This window comes from Ambystoma mexicanum, chromosome 3q (assembly GCF_040938575.1).
Source record: "Ambystoma mexicanum isolate Mex_15411 chromosome 3q, UKY_AmexF1_1, whole genome shotgun sequence".
NCBI lineage: Eukaryota > Metazoa > Chordata > Amphibia > Caudata > Ambystomatidae > Ambystoma > Ambystoma mexicanum.
In genome coordinates, this window is record NC_090926.1 from 686,532,939 (window position 1) to 686,550,296 (window position 17,358).

At 48.1% G+C, this 17,358-nt stretch overlaps 1 protein-coding gene across 2 annotated transcripts in view; it reads left to right on the plus strand.

Annotated features, from left to right (window-relative positions):
• The window catches only part of MYH10 (myosin heavy chain 10), a 1,173,511-nt gene that overhangs the window by 727,261 nt on the left and 428,892 nt on the right, over positions 1-17,358 (plus strand). For both annotated transcript variants that reach the window (XM_069654592.1, XM_069654593.1), the window contains exon 21: positions 6,216-6,376. In XM_069654592.1, coding sequence (XP_069510693.1) covers positions 6,216-6,376 — 161 coding nt within the window. The remainder of the gene's footprint in view (positions 1-6,215; positions 6,377-17,358) is intronic.

The window sequence follows — 17,358 nt, forward strand, 5'->3', positions numbered from 1 at the left end:
GAGAGTCACAGGCGACTTGGCTGGTGACCAGGTGGCTCCCTCTGGGGAGCAACCCACGAGAGATCTGGACCCTGCTCGAGGTCCAAGCAGCCTGGCCTCGGCCGGGCGGGGAATACAGGGTGAAAGGGTCCCGGAAATTTCAGAAAACCAAGCACCCACTCTACTGACCGAGGGGGACACCTGAAGTGAAATAAATATACTGAATTAATGTTATGCATGATAAGGTGTGCTTCGAAGTTCCCCAAGGGGACCTCGAGGACCGAGGGAGGGGGGACGTATTGCCCAGACGTATTGCCACAGTTGTCCTGTTTCTGGGTTTGAGCTGGCACCGTTGCGGCCACCGCGGCATTGAGTAAGCGGTTATGCCTGTCGTTGGTTTTGTTTTGATGTTGTTCGGGGAAGTGCGGTTTGAGAGGTGAAACTGGGGGAAGGGGTGGCACCCAAGGCCCTCGCTGCATACGGACTGCAAAGGTTGGATCTAGAGTGAGGGAGAGAGATCCCTGCTAGATAAGTAACCCGGGGCTGGGGAAGAGCCCCTGATGGTTCGTCCACCGATCCCAACTATCCTGGGAGATGGAGGCGGATGCCTCGATAGGGAGGGACGGGAGAGGGCGGAGTGGGGCGGGGGAAAGGGTAGGGGGGACGGGACAAAGGTCACACTGGCCACCCTCTATGCGCCCAACGTAGGACAGATAAAGTTTCTGCGCCGAGTGTTTAGAGTGATGGATGACTTAGCGGAGGGTGCCATGATCCTAGGCGGGGACTTCAACCTTGTAGCTGACCCTCCCCTTGACTGGTGGTCGGCAAAGAGGGCGGGGGTGAAAGTTACGAAGGATAACCTGGCCATCAGACCTCTTGCAGGAACATTATTGGATCGATGTATGGGTAGGTCTTGGCCGGGCCCAGAGGTCTATACTTTCTATCCTCCCCCCATACCCCCTACCCCATCACACATATACGAGAACCGACCTTCTACTGGTGTCGAAGGAGGGAGGGGGTGAGGGTGAGGTTGGAGTCCCAAATGCGGAGGCTATCACTTGGTCGACCACAAACTGTTGGTGGTGGACTGGCGACTACCAAGGATCACGAAAAATTATAGGTGGCGTTTTAATGATACCCTATTGAGGGACCCAGTATTTACAGAAATACTGAGGAAAGAAATGGAGGCCTACTTTGAGACTGATGATAATGGGGAAACCGAGATGGCGATGGTGTGGGAAACGGCAAAGGCCAGCTTTCGGGGTCTCCTTATCGTGGAAGGATCGCGAAGGAAACGCGAAAAGATGCTGATCGAGGGCAGACTTTGTGAGGAGCTGAGGGCTCTGCGGGCATGGCTCACACACCTGGGTGAGAATCGGGAGGCTCTATTGGGGGAAATACGGGAGAAAAGAGAGGCCCTGCATACGGTTCTCATTGGGGAAGTGGTCAAGAAGATGCGATATACGCAACAACGATATTATGAAAGGGGGGGATAAGGTGGGGACCTTATTAGCACTGAGAACAAGAGGCCACAGGATCGAGAGGAGGGTGGGAGGTATCTGGGACAAAGGAGGGGGGAGGCATACAGAGGGGGAAAAGGTAGCAGAATACTTTGCGGATTTCTATAAAGAACTCTACGCAAAACAGGACGGGGTCTCGATAGATGGTATCCGTACACACCTGGTTGAACACCCTCTTCCCATACTAAAGGACACGGAACGGGAGACTCTTGAGGGAGAGATATTGGACGAGATATTGGAGGAGGAAGTGAAAGAGGCTATTAGAAGGTTGAGGACAGCTACATGGCCGGCTACACGGCTGACTTCTTCAAACAAACCGAGTCCATCTTGATTAAACCGATGGCCAAGTTGTTTAACCAAATCAGGAGGCAGGACACAATACCACCAACATTCCTCCAGGCCCTGATTGCTGTGATACCTAAGGCAGGGAAGGACCCCACAGAGTATGGTTCATATAGGCCCATCTCCCTCCTAAATGTCAACGCAAAGATATTTGCCAGAATCCTGGCAACCCATCTGGAGATATACCTCCCCTGGCTGATCCATCCGGATCAGGTGGGATTTTTGTTAGACCGGGGTCAGACAGCTTGCGAAAGACCATCCATGTGCTGAGCTTGAGGTCTGTTTGGGAGGAAGGGGCCCTTCTGTTGTCCCTGGATGCCGAAAAGGCCTTCGACAGAGTGAGCTGGGCCTTCATGGGGGAAGTTTTCACATCTCTGGGGATGGACCCGAGGTGGTTGGGCTGGATTTCGGCCTTGTACTCCAGCCCCCCAGCAAGGGTGGTGGTGGTGAACGGTAATGAATCAGGGTTGTTTCCCCCTGGTAAGCGGCACGAGGCAAGGTTGCCCCCTATCCCCGCTCATATATGCGCTGGTGATGGGAACATGGGCTGCTTCCATTCGGAGTGATGGGGGAATAAGTGTGGTGCGGGTGGGAGACCTACATTGTAAGATCAGCCTGTTCGTAGACGATGCGTTACTTTATATCAGCAAGCCGTCCCTGTCGGTACCACGTGTGCTGCAGAGTTTAGAGCAGTATGGCAACCTGTCGGGCTTTAAGGTTAATTTGGGGAAATCTGCGGCGTTTGTGGCAGGGAATCTGCCAGACATTGAAGGGAAATATGTAGAAGGACTCCCGTTTAGTCTACGGAGGGACAGGTTTGCTATCTTGGAATACAAGTGACTCAGGACTCAGGAGACCTCTTTGCTAACAACTTCCACCCTCTCTGGACAGCGGTGAAACAAGATATTGAGCGATGTGCAGGGTTGGGACTCTCATGGATGGCGCGCCTCAACTTAGTGAAAATGGTAATCCTCCCCATATTCTTATTCCTGTTCTAAATGCTCCCGACGTTGGTACCTAAGCCATTTTTGGTAGTCAAGCGGGTCCTTTTGAGATATCTCTGGGCAGGTAAGAAGCATTGAATCTCCTATGAGGTACTGACGAGGCAAAAGGGCGAAGGTGGAGTGGGAGTCCCGGACCTGAAGACGTACTATAAAGCGTCTCCGTTGAGAATTTTAGTAGACCATTTCACACCGGAGTCTGAGAAACAATGGGTGGCAATGGACAATGGGGTCCTGGCCCCGGTCACGTTGGATGAATGGCAATGGGTCCTCAAGGCGCACATCCCAGGGAGGGTGCTGTGACACCTGATGCTGGGCGTTCTGTGGTCCGTGTGGAAGTAGGGGGGGTGACTATAGGTGGCTCACCACATGGCCCTCGCCTAAGAGCTTCATCTGGGCTCCCCTGCTTAGGGACAGGATAGAGGAACCACTGGCGTTCCAACGGTGGTATGAGGCTGGCCTCAGTAGGGTGGGACAGCTGTGGGTGGCGGGGGGACTTTCATGTCACTAAAGGAGTTGGAGGAAGCCTTGGGCTTCGGTAATATCTCACCCTTTCGATACCTGCAATTTAAGGAGGGCCCTTACCAAAGATAGATGGGGGGGACACTCTCAGGAGGGAGCTGACAGATTTTGAAAAACTTTTGATTTCACATAAGGGTTCCAAGGGAATGATCTCTAGACTCTACAAACTCTTGCTCTTAGCGACCCCGAGGGATCCTTTGTCCGCACAGGTGCAATGGCGAAAAGATCTAGATGAGGATATTGATGATAGGAGGTGGTCCATCATGTGCAGGCGGGCCAATCACTCTTCTGTCTCGCTCAATAACTTCCTCAAGCTCTGAAATTGCTGCACAGATGGTACTACCCTCCGCAGAGGATAGCACAGATGAGGGAGACATATGACTCACATTGTTGGAAGTGTCACACTGAAAAGGGGGACTATGTACATATGTGGTGGAAATGCGGATGATCCAGATATACTGGGAAGAGGTCCTGTCCTGGATAAAAGGGGTGGACGGGATAAGGAGGTCCCTATGCCCATGGCTCCTACTTTTCGGGGTGGATGTGAGAGGAGACAACAGTGCGGCACAAGGTCATTTGTTTCAGGTTATGTTGGTGGTGGCTAGGTGCTGCCTGGCCCAAAGATGGAAAAGCCCCCGAATGCAAGGGGAAAAAGAGTGGATCACCAAAGTTCGCGCAATTTACGATATGGAGTTCCTAACTCATCTCATAGACTAATCCAGGTCAAACATTGAGGGAATATGGCTACCCTACTTTGAAAAAAATGGACGGCCCGCTTGAAATGACCGAAGAATGTTGGACGAAGGGGCTTGGTGGCTCGCATGATTGGAGGGGATACTGTGCTCGAGGAACATGTCGCCTGTGCTGAATGTTGAAATGTGGAGGTGTATGGGCCTAAGGTTCTAGCGTACACAGTAAGACTACTCTGACCAGGAAAAGAAGAGAAATATACTGTGACCGACATATGAAGTGACAACAAATGAAAGGTCCATGGCTAAATTGGGAGAGGGGAAATGTTATAATTGAAATGGAAGGGTATGTTATGATTGGATTTATGTGATGTTATAACCTAAATGCTAATAAAACTTGATTTAAAAAAAAAAGTCAGTTCAGCAAAAAGAAAGGCTGCGCCAGAGAAGTCTATGGGCTGAAAGCAGCAAAAAGACCATTCTTCCTAACAATAGCCTTGGCCATGAAGGTGAGCATGTTTCGGCCTAGCTATGGCATCCCTGCTACTTTCTGTTGATGTCTAGCCTGGCCATTCTACCATGAGACCCTTCCTTAAGGGTTTGCAAAGCTGCATTGTTAGGTACTCCGCTAGCGTGGGAGTCTAGGCTGATAACTCACTTGCTCCTCTCTAGGCCATTCCTCTTGTGTGCCAGCCTACCGCTCTGCTAGATCGAGGTAAGTACCCACGGCTGAGACGGACACATCTTTACGTGAATTAGGATCTCTATTCTTCCTTGAGTCTGAGCGTCTCAGGTGAATTTGACCAGCCTCAGCTTCAAGGAAGGACCATGGTGTCCCCTTCTCCTATGGAGCTAGGAGTGTGATCATCAGGCACAACCGAGGGGTGTTAATGAGCCTCTTTCAGAAATTGGTACTTATCCCTTTTTTCCATTCGCAGCATGTATAGTTGCGGTCTCTTCATGCCATTCAGTGTCACTCCATGTCCACCAGTGTCGGGTCAGAGACTGCCTTCCTGAAGTTGTTGTCCACAGACTGAGGACTCTTAGTATTGCCCACTATGGCAGAGATCTCCTCATAAAAATCCTCCCAGGCATCTGCATTTTTCAAAAAGGTTGCTTGATCAGGCAGTTTTATCCTGTAATGTTCTGGGAGTTTTCAAGTATTCTTATGAATTGCTATTAGTAGGCCATGTCTTGAGCTGCAGCATAGCGTTGCACTGGTACCCTATGAGCTCTTGTTATGCGTGCTGCTTTCTGCATGAGCTATTCCCAGTTTGACACAGGTGCAGCCTTCTGAAGTGAGCCCTCTTCATTGCATGTAAGTAGATGCTCTGTGCCACTCTAACGCCGCTTCACACACACTTTTCTCTGATCGGCTGTCCAGCAGTGCACAGACTGTCTCCAGCTCCATGTGGCCCTAATACAACTGCACCCACACACCTCTACCTGCATGCCACTTTTGAGTGCGCTGTGAGGGAGGGATTTAACATCCCTTAAATGGAAAATGCTGGAATTGGTAAACTAGTCTAAACTAGATGCAACATAGGCTGCATGTTCCCCAGAGTATGGCTGCATCTGTGTAGTCTAGTTATACCACCCATCGGATTCTGATACCCCTCCCCATCTTTAAAAACGGTCACTTTATTTGCTAAATTCCTCAGTCACACCCTCACTTCTTTGCACAACACGAATATACCGCTGCCTGCACTGTTTCCTTGTTGCATATGGGTGTGTTCACTTTGTTGCTATAATATGCCTGTTCTGCTGCGATTTGTTAACCAACAATTTTAATTTCCGACCACCCAAGACAGCACTGTGGGCATGATGAAAATAAGTATACATTCCCTGGGCTATTTTGTGTGCCAGCTACACAGCCTCTGCTAGTTTGAAAATGTGAAATTAAAACATTCTAAATGCAGAGTATACTTTTTGGAATTTCCAAACTGTCTCCAAAGTTGTAATGAATGAGGGCACAGGTAAAGTTTCAAGGCTTCACTAAGTGTCACAAATCAATTTTCTTTGAAGCCTACTTAGTTATCCATGGTCTTGTAGTAGATGGGTAGAAACTAATTGGCTTCCAGCTCTTAATGATTCTTATAGGGCCAGTCTAATGGGATGCTACGACCAATTCACATTTTCTAAAATTGTATTTTCGTTTGCAGATCCGAGCTTTGGAACTGGATCCGAACTTGTTCAGAATTGGGCAGAGTAAGATCTTTTTTAGAGCCGGAGTCCTGGCACATTTGGAAGAAGAACGGGATCTGAAGATTACAGATGTTATTATCTTCTTCCAGGCGGTTTGCAGAGGATACCTGGCCCGGAAGTAAGTGAATGATGAACTATTAGGTGAATGCAAAGATCTGTTGGCCACTCCCTTTTCTCTTTCACCAGCAAATCAACTTGTTGTGAAAAAATGCTGTCTAATGTTTCAGTTTGTTTCACTGTTGTAAACCATGAAAATATATGTAGTAATTGCCTGTTATTTTTAGAGGCAATATGTATAATTACTTCTGGTTCAGCACCCTCCATAGAAACAGGAGTTCTATTTATGTGATATTAATTTAAGAGATATTGGTGATCAGATCGAATTTCAATACGTTCACAATGTAAGTACACAATTTATTTTTAGCAATGAGTAGACATGGAAGATATTTGTATTTGCTTTAATAGTCCTAATACTAAAAAGTCTAATGTGTATTCCTTTTTTACAGGATTCCTCATGTATGATATTCTGTTCCTATTACTTCTGATCTTCAGAAACGTTCAGCTCCCAGGAAGCACTGCACTGCTCCTCTCAACGCCACTATGCACCTATACCAGACAAACATTGTGGCTAGTATATATCAAAGCACCTCATCGCATGACCGCGGTTCCTTTTTTCTGCGCACTCTGTTCTCTTAAGGAACACTGCTTCTCTGAAGGTTTGCAAAGGTTTGCTAAATGACTACTCCCTCACTGGATCGGTGTATACTGCCTAGGGAATGAAAACAACTGTGAGTCATATCAGTCGATGCATCCCTCCAGGAGCAGGCTGCAGAATTTTTACCTTGCTCCACATGGAGAAATGTGAAGGGACATCTCTTTTGAAGTCACGGGTCATGAAGTGGAGGTCGGCAGACCGATCTACAACGCAAACTAAGAAGCAGCACTGCACAAGGTCTTGTTCCCCAAGCAGTTCCTTTCAACACCCTTCTTCTTACTCTTCACAGAAGAGGAGTCATCACTCCAGGAAATCTCTGAAAGTGGCTCTGCAGGTACAATTTCCCACCCAATCCTCCACCATGGAGGAATGGGATGCCTTCCGGTTGAATATTCTAGACAATTTCACCAAAGCCCTGGTGATTTTGGCCTTGGTGCTGATGGAACCACCTGGGTCCACTGCACTTGAACAAGCGGCAGGGACACATTGAAGGACTGCGACTGCACGCCTAAGGGCTCAGCACCGGCTCATATGGACCAAGACCCATCCCTACCCTGGCACGCTCCGCCATTGGGCATCGAACACTGCACAGACCCACCCCCCTCGACCTCTGCATCATAGGCACGGATTTGCTCGAGTGTCCCCGCTCCCGATGAGGGCATTTATGTCACAGCCGAGTGAAATCTTAGATCAGGAGGGGGTGATTACATCCCCATTGGCAAAGATTGAACTGGCTTCTGACCTTTAGGACAGTCGTCTGGATAAGTCTCTGGAGTTGGACATCTTACTGGTATCTACTCCCAGGAAGGCTCAGACCTCATTGCAATGCCTGATGGCCAAGGCGGTGACACCCTAGGGTTGTCCACCCCTTTCAAGCTGAAGGTTCAATTTGAACTTGGGGACATCATAGATGAAGGTCCAAGATAGGAAACCTTATTGCCTTTTAACCTGGTAGTTGAGGCCCTAGTGCTGGAAGCCTGGGAAAAACCTTCCTCCGTCTCAGCAATTGATTGGGACTTGGCAAGGAAACACTGCTTTTCTTGCCACCCACTGTTAAGATGGATTTATATAATCTGACGTGGTGGACAGATTTTAGGAGGCCACTCGAGTTATAATGAGCAGGGGAACTCTGAAAAGTTAGCCAAAACCCAATTAAGGTAGCAATGGAGAGCAGTCAAGACTATTCTCGGGAGAGTGAGAGCGGGGTCAGGGGTCCTCAATGAGTCCACACAGTGAAGCACACAATAATTCAATTTAGACAGGAATGTATAAAAATACAGTATTTATTCTAGGCCACTAACGCACACTAAAAAATGAATCAAGCAGGTGACAATATCACACAGCACTCCATAAACACATTTCTGATGCATATGAATATGCTTAGAATCACATGCTGTGCATATAGTCCGACATCTAGTGGAAATCATGGAGTATTGCATCTTTCTTTCGAAGATGGAAAGGGATGTCGATATGGGCGTGACTGTAACACTATCCCTAACGTGACATGTAGTGTACCCAAAATCCTAACAAACTCCAGAGAGACTAGAGGAAATATTTATGTGGACCTCTTGTGAACAGCCCTCTACAAAACAATACAATATAATACATTCACTGGGTTGCTTGCTTCCCCAAGACCATTCGGGTTTGCCCCTTTTGTATGTAATTAACAGTCATTAAGTTATCACATACGATTCAGATTTGTATCAAAAATAGTAATTTATTCATTCTTTATATAAAATATTTCAATACATTTTTTGTTCCATCTACAATAATATAGATTATTTATAAACAATTCTAAAACAGACATCTCACATTAGAACTCAATTCTACTGTACAACTGCAATGTTCTGTGGTAAACCATTTTTTCAACAATTATTCATATCACAAAAATAATTTTTCAATTGGGATATGTTGTTTGCTACCCTCTCTCATTAGAGAAGCACACCCCAGTCCAAACAATTTTTAACTATCTGTGCTCATATCACCCTTTCCATCTCTCATACAACACTCCTACCATACCCAAAAAGTGTACCCAAAATCCACCACGCGTCGAGGTCCCACCAGATTGTTTTTTTTCTGCCAACCTAGTTGGCCGCTTATGCAGAGCACGTAAAAGTTTATATTGCTAAAGTGTATTCCCATGGCCTATGGTCGTCTAGTTACTTCAACTCCTTCGTGGGTTTCCTGCTGACATCTACATCTGTTCGGCGACTGTTCAACTGCCCGACGACTGACAACCGCATGGCCTTGGCCCTCCGGACAGACCCTTAAAGTAGGGAGAGTTGAGCCCTGGGTTTTATTCCTCTCTGAGAATGTATTTCCTTCACCTCTCTTTCTCTTCTTGGTCTGTCTGCCGCTACCCTCTGCTATGGACAGGACTCCTTTTAAATTCTGCCCGTCGTGTAATGGCAAGATTCCTTGGAAGGACACCCATCGCTGATGCAATCAGTGGCTTCCTCGCGACCATGACGAGCGCTCATGCATGGCCTGTGACCGAAAACATTGAGACAGGAGGACTAAATGGTGGGTGGCCTATGATATGCAGGCCGAAGGCCTTTTCCCCATTACCCTCCCCGCCCCCCCATCAGTGGCGTCGCTTCGGACGAGGAATCTGTCGGCAGCCATGGCTCCGATTTGGAAGACATCGACCTCTCAGTGGACCCTGTGTGGTCTCAGATGCCCGTACCCGGCCCTGATAGGCCATCAGCGTTGTAATGGGGAAGTCATACCCCGGCAACAAGGGCAGCCACGCACCACATGTACAAAGGCACACAACCCCTAAGGCCTTTTAGACGGCGATGTCAAAGAGGCGCTTAAAGTCTGCAGGTCCGTCGAAGTTTTCAACGTCCCCTGCGTAACTCGTGGTTCGCCCTCCACATAACCACATTTGAGGCATGAGACTAGGCAGCCACCTTGAATGGGCGTTCCCTCTAAAAAAAAATCTCCTTCAGGCACATCAAAACCCCCTATACAGCCGTCAAAACTTTGCAAAAGCCTTTTGGAGATAATTTTGGCGACCAAGGAGTTCAAGGGCACCCCCTCTCGTCGAGAGGACCATTCTGAAGCCCACAGCCCCTCTCTAAGGCCTTATTAGGAAAGTCTCCCACTTTTGAGGAACTCTTTCCTCCTCCTGACCATTCAGCTTCTTCTCTATGCAGTAGGGAAAGATTTGAGCAATACATGGACAAAATGTCCCAGTTCATTGACTCTTCAGACCGGTATATTGAACCCAAGAGACCTAGGGTAGTGGACTCTTGCCCCATCCCCTCCAAATTGCAGAGGCTCCCCACCTCTGCACAGGGACACCAGGAGTAGTCTTATGAAGAGGGCAACCCTTTTGACCAGGACCCAGCTGATCAGGACCAAGACTCGTACGAGATGGAGGATCAGGGCACTTGGCTTACACCGACACATACTGTCGACCCAGACACCATCTGTCTGGATCCCCCTGTTGCCCCTCCACAAAGAGAGTCGTCACCTGTGGACAACCAGGTGTTGTTCAATTCCATTTTAAAAAGAGCAGCTGACCATTTTAAAATTGCAATGCACGAAGCCGCTCCAGACTCAGACTTTGTGGGGGATATCCTCAAGGAGAAGGCTCCAACTAGCCAAGCTATCACTTTACTGAATTCTATAAAGAAGCGCCTGGCCCCTTCATTGCTATCCCCGTCATTCACTCGGGCATTTAACCCCCGAGTGGGGAAATTATTTCGCCCATCGCCCTCAGACCCCCTCTACATCAGGGGTCATGCCACACCAGACTCCTTTGTCATTACGACCACTCGGAAAAGAGAAGGGTACCTCTGTCCTCAGCAGAATCCCCTCCGGACAAAGACTGCAAGGCGCTTTACGCCCTGAGCAAGCGGGTCACCGCCTCAGCGGCCTACTCCACAAGGATCGCAAATAACACCACGCTACTGGCAAGTTAGTGATGTCCAGTGGGGCCTAGTGCAGGATGCTCTTCAGGACGTTCCATAGCCCGCCCAATCACGCCTGCTGGCGGTCGTGGCTGAAGGCAAACAAGTAACTCAAAACATACTGAAGAACACTCTGGACTCAGTTGAAACTGCTGGAGGCGCCCTCGCACAGGGTACCCTGCTTAAAAGACATGCCTGCTTAAATTCTGGGTTTAAACCCGAAACCCGGGCCTCTCTGATTAATAAGCCAGTGAAGGATTCAAACCTTTTAGGGAAGGCGGTTGACGCCCTAGAGATGCCGGAGAAAGAACACGAAAACCTAAAATCACTTAGCCAGATCACAGCTAGGCCCTTTCACCAGCTTGGAGGCTCCAACTCACGCTGGTCCTTTCGTGGCCAATACTTCTCCCGCTCGCCCCAGGGGCAATACGGCTTAGGAAATAATTAATGGTCCTCGGTCAACGATCCTCTGGTAACTTCCAATACCAACAAGGAGGCTTTGGAGGGGCAAGGATAGAGGCAGAAACTCTACTCCTAGAGTCTCCCCGGCCTCCACCTCATAGTGACTCGCCGGTTCAGGTCCCCTCCCATGCTTCCCCGGTCGGGGGTCGTTTGCCTTCATTCATCCACGCCTGGGAGGGGATCACTTCAGTTCAGTGGGCACCCACCGAGAAGCAGACACCTGTCGCCAGAACACTTGCACATCCTGCTGGAAGAAGTTCAGGTCCTGCTGGAAAAGGGCACCATCAAAGTCGTCCCCCTTCTCCAGGTAAACAAGGGTATTTATTCAGTGTACCCAAAAAGGATCTCACCATGCACCCTGTTTTAGACCTGCGCCATGCAAACAAGTATGTCAAACCTGAAAAGTTCTGGATGACAACACTTCAGGACGTAATCCTACTGCTACAGCGGGGGATTGTTTGGCCACATTGGGCATGAAAGATGCATACTTTCATATTTCAATGTTGCCAGTACACAGAAAGTACCTCAGGCTCATGATAGAGGACACCCGCTATCAGTTCAAGGTTCTCCCCTTCGGCATTGCCTCAGCCCCAAGGATGTTCACAAAGGTGCTGGCGGTAGTAGCGGCTCACATGCGCAGGCAGTCCATCCCAGTCTATCCTTACCTCGATGACTGGTTCATAACAGGGGATTTGTACAGAACATGCCAAACAAAAATACCCAGAGGGCAGTTGATCTCCTCTTCAACCTAGGATCCTCTATCAACAGAAAAATCCAGTATAACCCCCAGCCAAGTCAAACAGTTTCTGGGGGCTCTAATTCAGACAGAAGACAGGCTTGTTTTCCCCTCAAACGAGAGGGTCCAAAACATGCTGTTCCAGATCCCTCACTATGTAGCCAGTCAGCAAATAACCTTACGCAAAGCCAAGCGACTGATGGGGATGACAGCTTCCTGCATCTACCTAGTTCCTGACGCTCGCCTGCGCATGGGCCCCATGCAAGATTGCCTTTCGAGCTAGTGATGGCAGGCCAGCAGCCAATGGGACGATCTAGTGGTTGTCTCGGCAGCCCTCGTTCAGTCTCTGCAGTAGTGGTCAAGGGAAAACCTTCTGCAGGGGAAAACCTTCCCCCACCCCCGCAGTAGAAGCCACTCACCACGGACACATCTCTGACGGGGTGGGGAGCTCACCTCCTTCAACATACGGTGACCGCGTGTGGTCTTCAGCAGCAGCATCCATTCACATCAACTTGTTGGAACTACTAGCAGTGTTCAAGGCTCTAACGGCCTTTCAAACACACCTCCAGGGGAAAACAGTTCTAGTCCTCACAGACAGTACTACAGCCATGTACTACTTAAACAAACAAGGGGGCACTCACTCTCTAGGGCTTTCCAAACTGTCCCAAAATATTTGGAAGTGGGCACTCAAACACAAAATGTTCCTCCTTTCACAACATGTTCCAGGAGAATGCAATCTTCTGGTGGACGTACTCAGCAGAAACGTCCCCCTACCCATAGAGTACGATAGGCGGCTACTAGAGGACATTTCACTCTGCGTGTTCGCAGAATGGTGCTTCCCAGAGGTTGACTTGTTTGCCACTCTGGAGAACGCCCAATGCCCAGATTACGCGTCCAGGTACCCACAGAACTGCTCCAAGGGGAACAGTCTTTGGATAACATGGTCCGGGAGATTTGTTTATGCTCCAACCCCACCCACCCCCCGATACCCCCAGATTCCCCTGCTCAACAGGATAGTGCACAAGATGTACAAAGAACCAGTCACGATGATCCTAGGTGACCCCTATGTGGGGCCGCCAACCTTGGTTCTCTTATCTCGTGGCATTGACGGTCTCCCCTCCCAGGAAGCTTCCGTGCCCATACAAAATGCTGTCGCAGGATCAGGGAGAGACACTACACCCATGCCCTCAAACTCTCAACTTAGCAGCCTGACTCCTGAGGTCATAGAGTTGGAGCACCTTCAGCTCCCTCAGAGATGCACGGACATACTCAGAGAGGCACAGAAACCTACCACCTGACATTGCTACTCCAGCAAATGGAAGCACTTTGTTATCTGGTGTAATATCAAGGGTGTCAGTCCTATTGATCGCTCACCTAAAGATATTGTCCTTTACCTAACCCACCTGTTAGATTCAGGACTGGTTTTCAGTTCTCTTAAAGTCCACCTAGCCGCGCGTACAACACGTCACAGAGCAAGGTCTCATGGTGGAAAATTCCTGTAATTAAAGCCTTTATGGAGGGGGTAAAAGACTTCATCACCCTATTTCCAACCCAGCTCCCGTGTAGGACCTGAATGTTGTTCTTACAGACTAATGGGACCTTCCTTTGAACCCATATAGAAGGCTAGCCACAAAGCACTCGCCTACAAGAATGCCTTTCTGGCGGCCATCACTTCTATAAGGAGTTAGTGAAATGCAGGCCCTTTCAGTTCAGGACCCATTTGTTACGATTCACAAAGACAAGGTGGTTTTTTCCGCACACACCCTCTCTTTGTGCCCAAATTTATCACAAAGTTCCACGTAAACCAGTCCATAGAACTAACCACCTTTTTCCAGAACCCCATTAACGTGGCAGTAAGAAGCTTCCACACACTGGATGCAAGGAGAGCGATTATCTACTATCTGGAAAAGACAAAGCCACTAAGGAAAACAACCAGTTCTTGGTCTGTGGCAGCTGGCAGAGAAGGGAACCCAGTCTCTAAATCAGCTATTTCTAAGTGGATCGTAAAATGCATCACATGCGTTACTCTTGCCAAGAGAGATCTACCCTTCACGCCTAGAGCACACTCTACTCGGAGCACATGGGGCTACCATAGCATTCACTGCAAATGTTCCTCTAGATTCCATTTGCAAAGCAGCAACCGCGAGTTCTGGAGTTCTGTACATACCTTTACACAACACTACTGCCTGGATACACACTCTAGGTCTGATTCTCAGGTGGGACAAGCAGTGCTAAGACATCTCTTTGCTACTGTTCCTTCACACATCCCACCCCCATCTCTGGGTACGGCTTGCTAGTCTATTAACAGCATGTGATTCTGAGCAGATTCACAAGCATCAGAAGACATGCATTACTCACCGTAATAGCATTTCTGTTGATAGTATCTGCTTAGATTCACATGTACCCACCCTTCCTAACCTTGTGGAGTAGAAGGAACATAGGTTTCTTACACCTTTTCTCGCTCACACACTCTATAAGGCTCCCTCACCGCAGAAAAAAACAACTGGTTGGATTTTGGGTACACTACACGACACGTTAGGGATAGTGTTACAATCACTCCCATGTCGACGTCCCTTTTGATCTTTGAAAGAAAGATGCAATACTTCACGATTTCCACTAGATGCCGGATTGTATGCACAGCATGTGAATCTAAGCAGATACAATCATTAGAAATGTTATTACGGTGAGTAATGCATGTCTTACAGTCACCATAGGCTCTTACAATGCATTCAATTACTTAACTCAACAAATGAGGTAAGGAAAGTGATGTTATAAGATTGAACCCAGTGACAAGTGATATTCCCTGGCTTCAGCACTCGCAATTTCTAAGAAGAGTGGGCCTTGTGTCCAAAAGTCACAATGTTGCTCCCCAGAATGTATCTGATGCAGGTAGGTAACTTGTGTTGGCGATTATTCAAAAGAATAGATGCATCAAAGTCACTAGGTAAGTAAAATGTGTTTATCGGTCGGCTGCACAGCTCGGGTGCGATGACCAAAAAGCAGTGGAATGGAAGGATACAAAGAGACTTGTTCTCAGTGTTATCCTATGGAGGAGAGTGGAGAGACAAATGCTTTGCGTTTACTTAATACCCTGCCACCCCTGACTCCATAATTTTCCCAGATGACTAGATGTGTCAACTGTATTTGCTAAAGGTTGGATTTCACACTGTTTGTTCCGGTGAGACTTGCCCAGGAGCTCCGGGTGAAAAGATTTATTCGGTTGGGTCCAGGAGCAGAGTGCAAACCTTGGCAGTGGAGAAATGCAGAAAGCACTGATGCAGACCTCTTCAGAACATTAACAGGATGGGGGAAGATGAGTTCTAGCAATGGCCACCATAAGCAGACAAGCAGCAGGTGTCCTTACAGTCACGGTTGTAGAGGTCCTTCCAGCGTAGGATCACTTGAAGCCATGAGGGTGAAATTCGTCAGGATAGTGACTTATACGACAAGCTGGTGAGCACCAAAGTTCAGGGTGCAAAAGCGGAACAGCAACAGTTCTAGCGAGGTAGACTACTGGATAGCCGGTCAGTCCATTGAGTAGTCCAGGGACACTTCCGCAGGCTCAGGATGACTGAATCCGCCAACACGTCGCGATTTGTTGGCCCCAGTATTCTAGTGGTTGAAGCACCGCACAGGACTTTCGCAGAACAGGTAAGTCGCAGAGGGCTTCACCAGGCCAGATGGAGGAAGGGATGCTGGGCCTCTTCTGGAGTCTTCTTCGGCTATCAGCCAGCTGTTCTTCTATGAGAAATTCTTGGCTCCAGCGCTAATCTCCAGAAATAGCTGCAGGAGTCCTCTTCTTATCCAAAATCAAGCCTGGAAGCAAGGCCAAGCCCACCAATGGTAAGGATCTGCACCATTCAAACAGCCAGTAATTGCCCAATCAAGGACACCTATTTTTTGCATTCATGCTCCACACCTAAATTCACTTATACCAAGGATGTGTACTGAGACCAGACAGTCCTGCCCACTTCCTGAGCCTCACACAAAAAGACCTCACAAGCCCGCGAAAGAGGCAGCTTTCCCGGGCAAGTGCTTGACCTTTTATGGCATATCCTGTCCTGGCAAGGCAGGAAGAAGGCAAAACCACATTATGGCCAAAGAACAATCGAAAAATATTGTGGCGTGGACATTTTAGGGCACTAGCCACGTTTAGTAGCCATACGCGAATGTGCACACTAGAAATAAAACAACGGTAGAAATATAATTGCTGCCACCAGCTTGTCTTTGGGCACATATAAAAGTATCCCGAAATCATTCCAAATTTAATAGGGTGATACAAAAGTATCCCCATTGTACTGCATTGTAAGATGCTGTGTGCAATGTAAAAAGTTACAAAAGTGTAAAAGTCAAAAGGGAAACATCGTTTCCTAATATTGATAGTCCAAAGGACTGATCAGTTTCCCCATAACAAAAGGTCAGGGGAAAACTTCACTTCCCTGTAAAGTCAGGACAGGTTCAGAAACAAACAAAAAAAAAGTTTGGTGGTCCATAGAACTGTGGAGGAAAATTTGCCAAAAGAGAAATCTTTCCCAACACCCATGCCTTCTCTGAGAGCTTGGTTGTTCGGGCTGCGACTGCCACCCCGTGAAGATTCACAATTCCTTGTCTGCCTCTGGACAGAGCAAGAGGTTGGATGCATGGGGAAAGGTTTTCACCTCGGGCAGCCTCGGGCATAGAGCGATAAATGCCTCCTGTACCTTGGCCAATTTTTCTTTTGAGCTTTGATTGGCAGTTTCTGCGGGAGCCGAACACCTGGCCGATGGAGAGGTGAGAGGGCTTTGAGGCCCTGGTTCAAGATGGTTGTTGGGGAGATTTATCAGAAATGTGCTAGTTTCCTTCTACCTTAGAGACCCTCTGCTCTTTTTGCTGGACTTTAGGATGTTAATTTCTTGCCCGGAGAGAGTGAGTCCTTCTTCCCACTCTCTCATGTAATTTTCTGTGATTTATTCTTTGTTTCTTTTGACTTTGGAGTCTGACAAACTCCATAGGCATCATCTTTTACATTGTGACACACTGCACCTTCAGTCCAGTGACACAGGGAAGTCTCGTAGATTTCTGAAAAGGTTTAAATACCTTCTCTTGGTAAAACAACTGTTTCCAAGACCAATGAAGTGAAATTGACTTCTCTTACAATTGTAACTTTCTAGACCCAGTGCACACTATCTTACTATAGGGTGCTAGAGGGGTTACTTAGTATCCCTTTTGTCTAGTTTCTCATATAACATTGTTATATTACATTACTTTTTCTACAATTTAATGGCTGGTGG